At 33.1% G+C, this 13850-nt stretch overlaps 1 protein-coding gene across 1 annotated transcript; it reads left to right on the top strand.

Annotated features, from left to right (window-relative positions):
• Positions 1–813: 813 nt before the first annotated feature.
• Positions 814–12066, top strand: LOC136777738 (uncharacterized). The gene is made up of 11 exons (XM_066734266.1): positions 814–893; positions 972–1144; positions 1250–1431; positions 2841–2999; positions 3083–4723; positions 10565–10588; positions 10667–10779; positions 10853–10944; positions 11031–11107; positions 11188–11275; positions 11361–12066. Exons 3-11 carry the CDS (start codon positions 1252–1254, stop codon positions 11420–11422), a joined length of 2436 nt encoding a protein of 811 aa, XP_066590363.1. The 5' UTR covers positions 814–893; positions 972–1144; positions 1250–1251; the 3' UTR covers positions 11423–12066.
• Positions 12067–13850: the final 1784 nt, after the last annotated feature.

The raw sequence follows: 13850 nt of genomic DNA, 5'->3' as shown, positions 1-13850 counted from the left end.
CTATTGGAAAAGCTTTTGAAAACTATTCAAAATATAATTATTCCTTAATTTGTGTACCATTATGATAGAATAATAATGAATAAAGATGTCGGTTCTTCGTTTATTTATATGGTTCAATAGAAGATTTTAAGCCCTTAAGAAGACCATCTGTTTACGATGCACTGAAGAAGCCTCGTGGTCTAGGCGGTAAGGTAATCGCGTGGCGATTTGTGGGTCCGGCTTCGATTCCTGAACGGTACTTTTCTTTTTTTTTGTAAGATTAAATTTTTTTTAATGGCCATTGACTTACAATAATCAATAATAAACTAAAGAAATTCAGATTTTACGGAAATAAGCGAAATATAACGATGAAATTATAGTTAAAATAATTATTATATATCAAATACGCATTTCCTTAATTTATTATTGATTTAAATAAGTCAATGCTCATAAATAAATATGCTAAAAAAATCATGTATAAAGGCATTGGGCTGCAAATGTAAATGACATCGAATATTGCTAGATTTTCGGCAAAGCGAAACGGAAAGATTTTGCCTCGACTCTTCTGCTAGACGCTAACAGCGAGAAAGACAGAGAGGTCCGAGAAAATATCTCCGCTCTCTCTTTAGTCCGCTTTCTGGCAACAATGCATATCTGTTTTACCCTATTCTAAGCTTAAGCTCGTGCTTCGTGGTCTCTTCCGATAGATGGCGTTAGGGGTTAGATGGACCTGAGACGCGTTTGCCAACACCAGCGCCGCCTACCGGTAGGGATTGCCTCGGGACCTCGCATGAGCAATCTCCCTTTTCATCTCTGCCGAAAGGTATGTGTGATTGTGCCGATTGTGGGATAGGAATATTTCAGAGTGCAGCACTTAACAGTTAGCAGCAGTTAGTCTTAATTTTCTATAAGTGGTTAGTGATGAAATGTATAAGTTTGTTAAAATTTTTATTAACGATATTTTTTATTCGCTAAATTTTGTTAAAAAATAGATCTGCTGTACATTTATATACATGTTACGAAAGTCAATGAAAGAACATTTAGAATTGTGTGCATACAAATTCTCACTTTATAAAACAACGACATTTTGAATGTAACAGAAGTATATGTTTTGTAGATAAATTTTAAGAATATTCTTCCTGATCTACTGATATTTACTTATATAGTATGTATTTTATATTCCTTTCTATATCAACATATTCTGACATTGGTAAATCAAACGTTAACAGTATGTAATGATCCTTTCCTTATAACTTAACTTGGGTTACAGGTATGATCATGGAGAATAATGAAGTATGTGTTCTACACTGGAAGGGTCATGCAGGATATGTTTCTGAAAGATTCAGTGAGCTCCTGGCACGCCAGGCACTTGTCGATGTTACTCTCGTCTGTGAAGAGCAAAAGCTATGTGTTCATAAACTGGTTTTAGCTTCAAATAGCATATATTTTGAGGTACGCCAAAAAGCATTAGTTTTTGTATATTAAACTTTAAACATCCAACTTTATTATATCTTACTTGCTGGAGAAATCATAATATATGATGATACCTTTGTATCTTAGACAAATAATAATATATTGATTTTGTGTAAATTAAGTTTTTTAATTTTTTTTTCTATGTGTTCCTGTGATACATTATACAGTAATGTATAATGAATTATTAGCAGAATGCAGTACCTTGTTTAGCTTATTTAACTCATATTTCAGATTTTTTGTTGTTACCAAACCACTGTTGTTATTTTATACATGTTATTCTTAACTTTTTGCTGTATATCTCTTTTCCTTACAGATCTATTGATGACTACTGGTATTACTAAAAATAATTTTGGGGTGCCTTTTAAAATATTATTCATAGGTAGCATTTATATTAATTTTTAAGTTATTATCATTAATTGCCTCAGTATATGTAATTTCATGGATTAGTTCATTTTATAAACTTTAATTTGATAAATTTTAAATATTAAAATTATTCAGACAGGCAAGGTAATATGGAATTTTATAATCATGACATATCTCCTTATTCTTGAAAGTAGAACTATTAAAGTCTATAACATGAAAGCTTCAAATTTAATCATTAATAATGTATACAAATAGTATTAATAGAAAAACTAGTTTTTTTTTTCTAGAAATGCGTAAATCCAATGCATACTAACAAACCATTTGAGATATCCAATGAAAATAGTTTAAACTATTCTCTAAAGATACTACTTCTCAATCATTTGAAACAACTAGAAGAAACAAACTTAATGGTAATTTGAGAAAATATAGGATACTTATAGCAGAACAATTTTACTGGGTTATATAAAATTTACATAAATAGAGAAAACCATATGTAATGGAAATTGATAATTTATTTACAAACATTTGAAGAAACCAAGTTTGTGGAGCATTTTGACAGCTTTTGAAGAACAGGTGTTCCTTAGAAAGGTATTGAAGATATAATGTATGTGAAAATAAGCTACTAATAATAGTAGCACAAATCTTTGAAAAGATGTTTACTCATAAATTATTATTTAATAAAATCAATATAAATTGCAAATATTTAGCATGATTTTGTAAGATAATTAAATCTTATGTGAGTGCTTTGTTTTAAGAGGCATACCCATAAAATCATTATTGTTAAGAAAAGTATGCATAATGAAGAAATAATATGCATTCCATTAATTTACAAATGAAGTCCTCCAGATAAATAACATTTGATATTAAATGTAAGAAATCAATTGTAGGTTAATGTAAATTAAAATTTTGAATGGGATTAATAAATGTGTAAATATAGTATAAGCAATAATATTGTTAAGAAACTACAATTTCGTAAAGTTTTATGTATATTCTGACAAATAAAAATTAATATTTCTGTATAATAGGAAATCTTGGAACAAGACTTAGGACAAGAGCCAGTGATACTTCTGAAGGACTTAAATTTTGAGATTCTCAAGGCAATGGTTGAATTTATGTACTGTGGAGAGACAACAATTTCCCATCATCATCTTCAATCTCTCTTAACTGCTGCAAAGGATTTTAAGGTATATTTAAACTCTGTTATTTATATAACCCAAATCTTTGATAAAACAAATGAGTATAAATAGTAATATTGAACTTTTACTAGGTGAAAGAGTTGGCTTTGGTCATAAATAAATTGAAGGAGTGTAAAGAAGATACAATGGAAAATTCCAATAATTTCAATATTAAAGTTAATGAAAGGTTATCTTCAAATGATTCATTTGATAAATGTACTAACAGTAATGTTGATACTAATGAATCAGACAGCAACGAATATTCTCTCTTTCAAGCAGATTCAGTGGGCAGAATCAATTCGTTTAGAAATGACTCTTTAGATAATCATAGAATAGTTAACACTGCGGATCAAGAGTTTGATGAAATGCTATATCAAGATTTTAGAGATACTGAAAATATTATATATGAAAAAAGTTATAATAATGGTCATGAAACTTCAGAACTTTTTGAAAATCCAGAAATTAAGTCTTTTTTAGACAAGGAAGACTGTAATATTAAAGATTTCCATGAAATTGATGAAAGCAATATGTTAGCATCGAAGTCGTGTATTGATGAAATTAATAAAATTATTTTAGGAAACACAATTGACAATATAGAAGTTCCTAGTAAAATAGGAAAATGCGTGAAAGTTTATACACACAAAAAAAGGCAACCAGCGAACAAAGCTAAAAACAATACAATATTTAAGAATAATGTTTTGCCAAACCCATCATCTACAGATTGCATAGATTTATTAGACGAACCGTCCAGTAATAAAATACCAGTTACGCTTCTTACATCATTAGATATGGAGAGTACAGATTATATTTTAAGCTTAACTACAGAAAATATGCAGTCTATATTGGGATGTGCAATGAACGAGCAACAAAACCTGATCAAATACAAAGAAGCTACAACTCCCAATAATGAAAGCATTCATAATGAATACATTATGGGTAAACAAAAAAATCATGTCAATAAGAGAAATTTATATTCAATAAATAAAAATATAAATAATATTAAGCCAATCTTAAGAAGAAGTACAAGATTAAATCAACAGGATATTCAAGAAACTATAAAAAAGAATCTATCGTCGTTAAAATTTATTAAATCTCGTAGACAATTGAAAAGATTAAAATCTTTAAGTAAAATTGAATCTAGCTCAAAAATAAAGCGAAGAATAAAAGATTCGGAGCAAAGGGTGCCAGATGAGAACATAATGGATTCTAATATACAAAATGTAAATAATGGTAAGACTCAAAGTAGCAGCTCAAATAAACCAAAATCTAATAAGAAAAAGTTTCATTTGACAAAGGAAGTAAAAACACCGGAAGATCGAAGTCCTATCACTATTAGCTTAAATACGGTAGCGTGTATAAGTCGATCATCTTGGGGTGATATGTCGGATATATTAGAAAATACAGAATGTGGAATGGATTTTTTAGATTACACTCCAAATGGCGAAATACCATTTGCTCTAGGTCTATTACCTTTACGAACTGCTCTCGAAAAAATGCAAGCTACGCCAGAGTATCAGCCACGCAAAACGCGGTCCTCAGTTTCACTAGTCAAACAAGAAGCGAATTGCTTCAAAAGAAAATGTACTACATTTTCAGATTGCGATACAGCATTAAAAAAACTCAATAGCAATAATAATTATACAAATGATAATGCGAGTACCGTATGTCATATACAAATAAGAACAGCTCAATATACGAAAAATCGGAAAACTTTATCCGAACATATAGCACCAGTAGAGGCAGCGATTCTTACAGATAGAAAATGACTTATTAAGATGTTTATGTCATAAGAAAATGTAAAGATATAAATTTTTTAAAATTATATTATAGTTTTATATAAAATTAAATGGTTTCGTGGAAATCTTATTACTTAAAGCTTTTGTTTTATATCATTAAGCTCCCTACCTTTTAAAAATTTAGCCAATAAATGTTGAGCTTTTAGATATGTTTTCAAATAATATTTAAACAGATGTGACCAATGATGTTTTTTACTGTAGTCTAAACATTGTTGTTCTTTAAGTTTAAAACGGCTATAGAAATTATAAACGTTATTCAATTTTAATATATTTAGCTATATTAATGATTTGCAATGTGTGATTGTCTGATATTAAAATTTACTATTGATATGCGATAGCTAAGGCTAATAAAATTGTATATAAGGCTCCACCGAATGAATTTTAGAGTGTTAATGTGCGATTATGCTGATTATTACAATTATTTGTTGACCTCATTATCTCAAACAAGCAAACAGGTAGCTAGTGCAGCATTAGACGGTTAACGCTTGATGGCGAGAAGCAAAGAGAAACGAATCTAGCAAGACCGACGCAGAAAAGCTACAGTGCAATCAATGAGCGCATATTGATCTGAACCCTTCACGGTTCTACACCTGCAGGGGCGGATCATTCCGGTATTAGACGCAGAGATTCGAAATAACTTTCTTATACGAATGGATGCAATCAAAACTTAAATTAAATTATATAATTGCCAAATTGTAAAATTTTAATTTAACCATATAAGTGTACAGCATTTTTACATATTAACAATCTTCAATAATTATTGTTAATAATTTTATAATAATAATTGATAAACTGGCGAAATAATAGTTGTTATGTTTCTGTTTGTTAAATACAATGAATAAAGTATAAAAAAAGCAAGATTGATCATCGTACCTTTTTTAATTCCGACCATTAAATTAAGTTATCGTTTTACAGTAAAGGAATGTATGAATTTTGCTGCTGTAGTAGAAGTAAAACTTTAATTTATGTACTGTATATATAAATAGATTCTTTTACAGTACAATAATAAATTTAATAATAGCAATTTGTTAATTGGTATATTGTGGCAGTGATTAGAATTCTTACAAAAACGTTCGAAATTTTTGAAAGCAGTAATTAAAAAACCGTTAACATATTTAAAACATGAATATAAACTGGTCAAATGATTCAATACAATAGGGAAAAGACCAATGGATTTGTAGGAAATGCAAAAATCACAATTTACCAAATTAGGACTGGGACGAAATCATGAATATCTATCTTGATAACGAATTTTGAAAAATGAAATAATTTGAGTGGTGTAGAGCTTGGTGAGAGAAGAATGGAACCGCGTCTTTCGTTAGTTTGAAAAATATAGTATAGATGGCAGTTGAGTTTATCGGGAAGAATGAAGCGAGGTGCGTGATTGGTCGCTTCGAAAGTAGTGCCAGACATGTGTTTCGTTTCCCGCCTTGTGGGTTGTTATTGTGCATACGGGGGCCCCGCCAACAGCACGGACAGAGAGAGTGTGAGAGCGGAGTAGTTGGGCAGGCCAGTTAAGAGGAGCAAGTAAGCGAGGCAAGGTAAGGTAAGAGTAAGAAAGGAAGAAAGTAAGCAAGGAAGGAGACGGACGGCAAGCAGGCACAGGAAGGAAGGAGGCACACAGACGCCCAGACCAATCCGGCTGCCCGTGATTCGAGTGGAGTCGAACCGAGCGTAGTCGAGAGAGCAGAGCAAGGCAGGCAGCAGACTGCAAAGAGGAGAGCATAGGGCCTAGGCCAGAATCGAACCGCGGTTGGGTTGTCTCCTCGGTACGGTGGTGGCTCTGTCCGACTAGTGACCGACAGTGGTGTCCGTCCGTCATATTCCCGGTTTGAAAGCAAGGTTGCGAATAGTTGTTGCGACGCAGCAAGGTGCAGTGATCTGTGTTAGAAGTTACGAACGGATCAGCCGGCCATGGAGAAGCGGATAGAGCTCGAGAAACGGGGAAAGAATCCCGGAGAAGTAAGGCGAAACCTATTTATTTTATTACGCTGCTTTTCTACACACAAGACAAACCCGCGAATAGTTGCGTGCTCTTTCTCTTTCTCTCTCTCCCTAGCAGTTATATTCTCTTTCACTCTCCTTCATTACTTATATCGTGTATAAAACTTTTCTAAACTGAATTTATAAAAAGAAAGAAGTGAGAGAGAGGGAGAGAGGAAAGATCGAGTGTGTTAGCTGTATTTCTTATACCGACAAACACGCATCCACTCTTCTCCCCGACCCCTACACACCACTTGTCTCTTCGAGGATCCACGAGAAACTTTCTTGAATTTCTTGACGGCGGCCGCGTGGTTTCCACTGTTTTGATAATGTTTCTTCGTTATGTGTATCGTATGGCTACCTCATTACATTATGCCCGTCCGTCGTATCATCACTGCTGTAGGAACCACAGGCATGGCGTGCTTTTCATGACCGACCTGTATTTTCAATAGCATCTCACCTCCCGGTAAACCGTGTTTCTCCGGTTACTTTCTTACGAATTTTTTCTCCTCTTAATCGCGTACAGCGTGAACTGTGCGTCCTTTGGGGAGCATTGGCGGAGGATTCGAAGCTACCGATCAACTTGTTTCATGTGTGTGCATTTGTGTATACGTAACTCTCTTCCACTTTGTATTTTACCTTCAACAAAACAGCAAAGGTATAAACATCAAGCCTACGGTATTCTTCGTATTCTACTGATTGTCCCCATTAATTAAATTATCTACTGCAATACTTTTCTCCCTATAATCCAAAAATTAAATTTAAAAAAACATGGAATCGAACTAACAGTTTTTACTTGTTCCGGCCTCGTTGTCGTGGTCGTCGTCGTACATGCGTGGCAATGTAGCTTACTTCGGAAAGCGTGGAAATTAGGATGGAAATAATAGAATGAAGTAGCTTTTCTTTCATCATCTTTCTTGATACGCGTGCTATTATTTTTTTTACATTTCAGCTTATAGCGCAATACGTTCCAAGTTTCTTAGCGTAATGTTTATATAGAATAGTCGTTGGCATAGAAAGTAAAACGTGTTTAATCAATGGAGACGCTATTTAATCCGCACAAGGCACAAAGTTTTTGAAGTTGATGCAATTCGATCGTAACGACAGAAATGAGAACATCTGATTTATTTTTGAATACTTTTTTTTAATACGAATTCACTATTGTTTGCATAATCTTTAAGTGCCACAGTGATATTATAATATAAAAAAAGATAAAGCTTAAATAAGAATGAGAATATTTCACAAAACTTATCACACCTATTGAATTAATTGAATTTGTTTATAGCAATTAATAGTCAGTGGTGAATCTTTATATATTAGACTGAAAAATGTGGAAATAGAATATTTTTTATAAAGCACCAAGAATATTAAGAACATCCTAATAATTATCATTAGTCGTTTTAATTATTATGATATTTAAAGATATACAAAAAGATAAAGAATTTACTAGAAATTTTACGTCATTAGCTCGTATTCGTTGCTATATCTCGACTAATAATACTTTTTGTTGCACGTACATCTCAGTCAATGCAATATGCTTTCAATAAAATTTACTAGATAGGTAGACATATTGTTCATACACTGCTAGAAAGTGCCGAAAAGATCCAGTTCTTTGATTCAGTTTTACGAACATTTAATAAATATTAACGGATGAGCTGAAAACGGCTTGTGGATTACATTCCTATGAGATCGTAACTCGTAGACGTTCACTCGCGTAGTTTACTTTTATTAAGGAAACATGGCGTTGGTTTTGTGTATCAATCGATTGATTTCTTAGATGTAAAAATTACGTATCTCTACGTTTTGAATTATTTGACATTATCATTCATAACAGGAGCTTGTTATGTAAATGAATTATCAGCGCGAAAAAGTGTTGTGTGCGCCATGAGGTGCTGCCATGAGATGCGCGTGCGAGAGCACGTCGCCATTGTATTCCGGTACGCGTGAGAAAGAGCGACGTGTCGCAGAATCTACGCTTTTTTCCTCGTTTTCCTCAGCAACCAAACCATTTTAATTCTTCTACTCGAGATTTTTCCATCTGTAACTATCAATGACAAACGATTCGCTTGGAAATAAGAACCTTGCGCTTAAGCATGGCTTGTGTTTTGTGGCGTGTCACCAATCACTGCGCAGCCATATTGGACGAGTCCACTCTGTCGTCACCTGGCATACGTTCAAACTTTTTGACCAGTGAAGAGTACGTCATGTCTACTCTATTCGAATGTACGTTATCAAAGGATATTTATTTGCTTTAAGATCCTACCATTTCGTTCATTTTCTATTATTTTACTTTATTTCATAAACAATATTTTCCTATGCGTGGGCGTTAGCATCGCATTAACTATACTTTGAAACTTGTGGTGCGGTTCGAATGGTAACAGTGCCGTAGCTAGTCCCCACGCCCCATGCATTCACACGTTTCACCCCTGAACTTGATAATTTCAGTATGTGTCTTTTGAAATTTGTTTTAACTGAAAAATTGTAAGGATTTATCGTTAGAAATATTTTACAAATATGTACCTTTTGGTATAAATATCTTTTGATATAAATATCTTTTGATATTTCCTTTTCAGCCCCTACAATAAAATTCTATATTAAAATTTAAAAAAAAATTGTGATGAAACGTGAAAAATTTAATGTTTTGTGAAATTTTTTAGGTGGCTAAAGCATAGTTGAGAAAAGTAGTTTCTTCAAGTGACGCATGCTCGTCATTGATTAGTTCCTATAGGTCGCAAGTTCTTATAGTTTGTTCCACTCCGATCAGTGCAACGAACACTGCAGCCAATCAGTCGGCTGGTCGGAATGTCGGGTAGTGAATCTGAGATATGGATACGCAACTCTGCGGCCTACCAACGTGAAAGCGGCTCACTACAGCCGGCGACCTCTTCTGCACACCTCTCTCAATGCCATAAATAAACTTTAGAAAAAAGATTGTTTCAAAAATTTAGTATATGGGATTCTGTAACCTATTAACAAAATTTCCCAACATCACATTTGAACCTTATAATATATATTGCAAATTAATGACTGCAATTTCATTGATAACATTATATATGGCTGCCTATAAATGTAAAATCGTAACAAAAATTGGTCAGTCAAAAAAATAAATTTTGTAATGCAGAACGTTTTAATTTCGTGTGTCTCCTGTTGCGTGTTGTCAGCACCTGTCGCACTTCGACATTTCTGATGTCGTTAAACAAGGCATGGTATACACGCTTCCACTCCCGCCATTCTCTCATCCTGTAGCGTACTTCTCCCTCTCTCTTTTCGTACTCCCTTTTCCTCCTCCACCACCTTTCGTCCTTCTCTCTTCACCTTTTCTCTTTCTCCGATCAATAAAATAGCCCAACTTCCGCGGAAGCTTATAATTCATTTGAAATTTACTATCGTCTTAACGCATCTTTTTTTGATCGAAAATAATAGTTCGGAACTTTAATTGAACTAATCGATATATTTTGTTTTCAGATCACAGAACTAGTTCTGGACAATTGTCGGAGTACAAATATTGTTGGACTGACAGATGAATTTGTTGCTTTGGAAACTTTGAGTCTTATCAATGTAGGTCTTACCAGCCTAAAAGGTTTTCCCAAGCTTTCCAGTCTTAAAAAGGTAAGCAAGTACTGTGATTACTGGTTGTTATTACTAAATAGTCAGAGGTAGTAAAAAAATGGCATTATTTTATAATAAATTTATTTGCAGCTGGAGTTGAGTGACAACAGAATTTCAGGGGGATTAAATCATCTTCATTCAAGTCCAAAATTAACTTATTTAAATCTTAGTGGAAATAAGATTAAGGATCTCGATACCCTACAACCATTGGTAAAACATTTATAATTATTAGTATATTGGATTAATTTGATTTGATGTACTCTATGAATTATGGATTTCTGCTTACAGAAAGAATTTAAAAACTTGAAAAATCTTGACCTCTTCAACAACGAAGTTACGAATATGGATAATTATAGGGATAAAGTCTTCAGTCTTATTCCTAGTCTTAAATATCTCGATGGGTATGAACCGTCTCGTATCACGCGAATATCCTGTAAAAAAAAGTTTAATAAAAGCGTCATTTTATGTTCATAGATTTGATATAGACGACCATGAAGTGGATGACAGCGAGGGTGAGGATGATGAAGTAAATGGTAATGAAGATGGCGAGGAAGACAGTGAAGAGCGTATGTATAGACAAAAAATAGGCTTTACAATAATCAATGAATCTGAGAGTCAGCAGTAGTGTAACGTTTTGCAATACTGTTTTTAGTATCTGACGAAGAAGATGACGATGACTTGGATGAAGGTGGCGTATCCCTGGATGCCGTTTATAAAGATCATCTTGAAGTAATTAACAATACTTGTGCCATGTGTGATCAGAACCTACAAATATAAAATATACTTTATACTTTTGTCTTTTTTGATAGGATGAGAGTGACGAAGAGGATTATGTTGAAGGAGAAGAAGAAGAGGAGGAAGACGATGATGAAGATGACGAGCCAGAAGAAGAGGAAGGTAAGATTGTACAATTCCAGTCTTGCTACCACAGCTTTCACTGGATATGCGATCCTTATGTGTTTTACTCTGTATTTTCCAATAGAATCGTCTCCAGCGCGAGGAAAGAAAAGAAAACATGAAGACGGTGGTGAATCAGGAAACTAGATTCTTTAAAAGGTTTCTAATACTGTTGAATGAGTGTAAAATTCATATATAAATAAGAAAATAATTACGACGCCGCGTGAAGCTGGGAATCAAACTAATTGACCGACCAATGACAGACTGCAGTTAGTGGTTAATTTATCAAAAAATCATTGACTGAAAAATTGTCTGTGGAACAACAGCAGAATACCAATACAACAAAGAAGATTGTGAACAGAAAAATGAAAAATGAATAAAGATGGCATAAATAGGGCTGCATTCCAGCTAGACGCAGTACGTTTTAGTTATACTAACAATATTTTATATAGAGTATATAGTTAGAGTATTAGTGGTGTTGCATAGGGAGTGAAAGAACGGATATTAAGGGGAAGACTTAGAAGATGGGCGACAGCAGAGTTTTACATTTGATGGAGCATATTTGTCTGTTAGCTCCAATCGGCCAAAGGCTGGTCACGCTGGAATGCAGCCATCGTTAATCAGTACTAAGGTTATATAAGTTACATTTTAAATACATTATTATTGTACCATTAATAAGTATAGCGTAAACGCGGAACAACTTTTGTACAGGTTTACACCATACATTGAAGCGCGCTATGCCCCTGTGATTTTCGGGACAGAAAATAAAGAAAAGAGCTAAATATGTATTGCTCACATTACATGAAATTGTATGGATCGAACCTGTAAGGTGATGCAGATATACCAATATGAAATTAGAAATGAAGAATGGCGGCTTGCACATTTCGGTTGCAGTAATTATTAATCCTTTAAATGTACAATTTAGTTTTTTTTGCGTTATGACATTTCTTAATGCGGTATCAAAAGATCCTAGCATAATCGCATTGATTCTACGATTGGGTGAAAAATATGTATTATATTTAATGACTATTGAAATGCAAATTCTTTGTAAATAATGAAATGAAAACAGTTTGAATTTTAAAATCAAATGATTGTAGGGTTGATTATTGAGATGTGTGTAAGTTATTCGAAAAGCATGTAACACTTTTGACGGGAAACTCGTCGATGAATTTTCAGAAGCTTTATTCTAGTATGAAATCAAGTTGAAAGAAGGGAATGTCATAACTTAATATGTACACGGGACAACTTATGTCAAGCAGTTAAATATAGAAACTGACAGTATATGGTAGTTTTTTACCTTATACTTTTTGTATGGATTATGTTCCAGATACTCTCTTTTATAACGATGAATATCGTTCCGGTATACGTCAAATTATTGTTATTTACTCTCAGGCGTTCCATCTAGACTATGCGCTATGCTTTAATTGCAATGTAAGGTAAATACATTTATAAATATTGCTACATTCTTGTGCACTAAAACGCTATTTTGTAGCATTAAATTACAAACCTTTGAATATAATTTAAATAAAATATAAGAATATATTTTCTTTAAACAATATACAGCAGGCTGAGATCTTAATGATGAAGTTATGCTGTGCAGTAAACAGAAAAATAAATAATATTACCTTTAGCTAATATCAAAATTACGAATCACGTGTAAGTGGATAATAACCTTTAATTTCTGTCTCTAAAGTTACCATTGCGCAGATACATCTCGTCATGAATAAAGTGTGAATTTAATAAATAATAATCATTAATATTATTATAAATATTAATTAAAATTATGATTTTAAACAAAATGCAGTTATTTCTACTTGTGCTTTCGCACTTTCGAATTGTATTAAAAACAAGAAGGCAAGTTAGACTAAATAAGAACTAAAATGAAAAACTATTCAAAAGCGATAGAACGAAATTAGAAACGAAGAAGATAGACAAGGAAAGGAAGATGGATCATACGAAGTAGTTAATGGTAATATAAGACTGTGACAAAATGTTCTGAACAGACTAGCAGTTAACTACATGATCATAAGAATGGATGGGAGTGAAATATATAGAGTGAGAGTGTAAAAGGTGATTGGTTTTGTAAGAAAAAAAATGATGGTAGAGTCGAAGGTCTGGCGCGTCATTGCTGCCAGTTTGATTATGGCCTTATCCAATTTTTCCAAGCTAAAGCAAATTTATATTAGGTACAATGAGTATATGACATGTACAGGTCCAAATCTATAAATTCCCAATCTGCGATTTGTAATTGCGGTTCGCGCGGAAAGTATCGTATTAAAAATTGAATTATAAATAAATATTCCGCGCGCTCCGCGACACACTTTTGTCAATTGTAATTTTGGATAGACCATTTAAGTAAGGGGAATTTATCTATCACATTCTATTATCAGGTATATATTTCATTCGTGTATTGTCTGTCTCTGTTCCGTTGTTAAAGTAAATTTTTATCATAACGTTTGTTTATTTCGAGCAATCTTCATCACAAAATAAGAAGAAATAATTTATTAATAAAACCATTTTTAAATCAACAATTGTGCGTTCTTCTACTGTTGTATCTTTATATTCTTTCTTTAAC

The sequence above is a fragment of the Prorops nasuta genome, unplaced genomic scaffold (genome assembly GCF_024137725.1).
Source record: "Prorops nasuta isolate Cenicafe-Biocafe unplaced genomic scaffold, Cenicafe_Pnas_1.2 PNAS00002, whole genome shotgun sequence".
In the NCBI taxonomy this organism is placed as follows: domain Eukaryota; kingdom Metazoa; phylum Arthropoda; class Insecta; order Hymenoptera; family Bethylidae; genus Prorops; species Prorops nasuta.
Note: the sequence above shows the minus strand (reverse complement) of the source record. Positions and strands in the feature narration are given on the sequence as shown.

Excerpts from the sequence above, each read along its gene's own strand:
- LOC136777738 (XM_066734266.1), top strand. The coding sequence starts at position 1,252 with ATGATCATGGAGAATAATGAAGTATGTGTTCTACACTGGAAGGGTCAT. Across the intron at positions 4,724-10,564 it reads TATCCGAACATATAGCACCA|GATCTCGATACCCTACAACC; the intron begins GTAGAGGCAGCG and ends AATAAGATTAAG. Across the intron at positions 10,945-11,030 it reads CGAGGAAGACAGTGAAGAGC|TATCTGACGAAGAAGATGAC; the intron begins GTATGTATAGAC and ends TACTGTTTTTAG.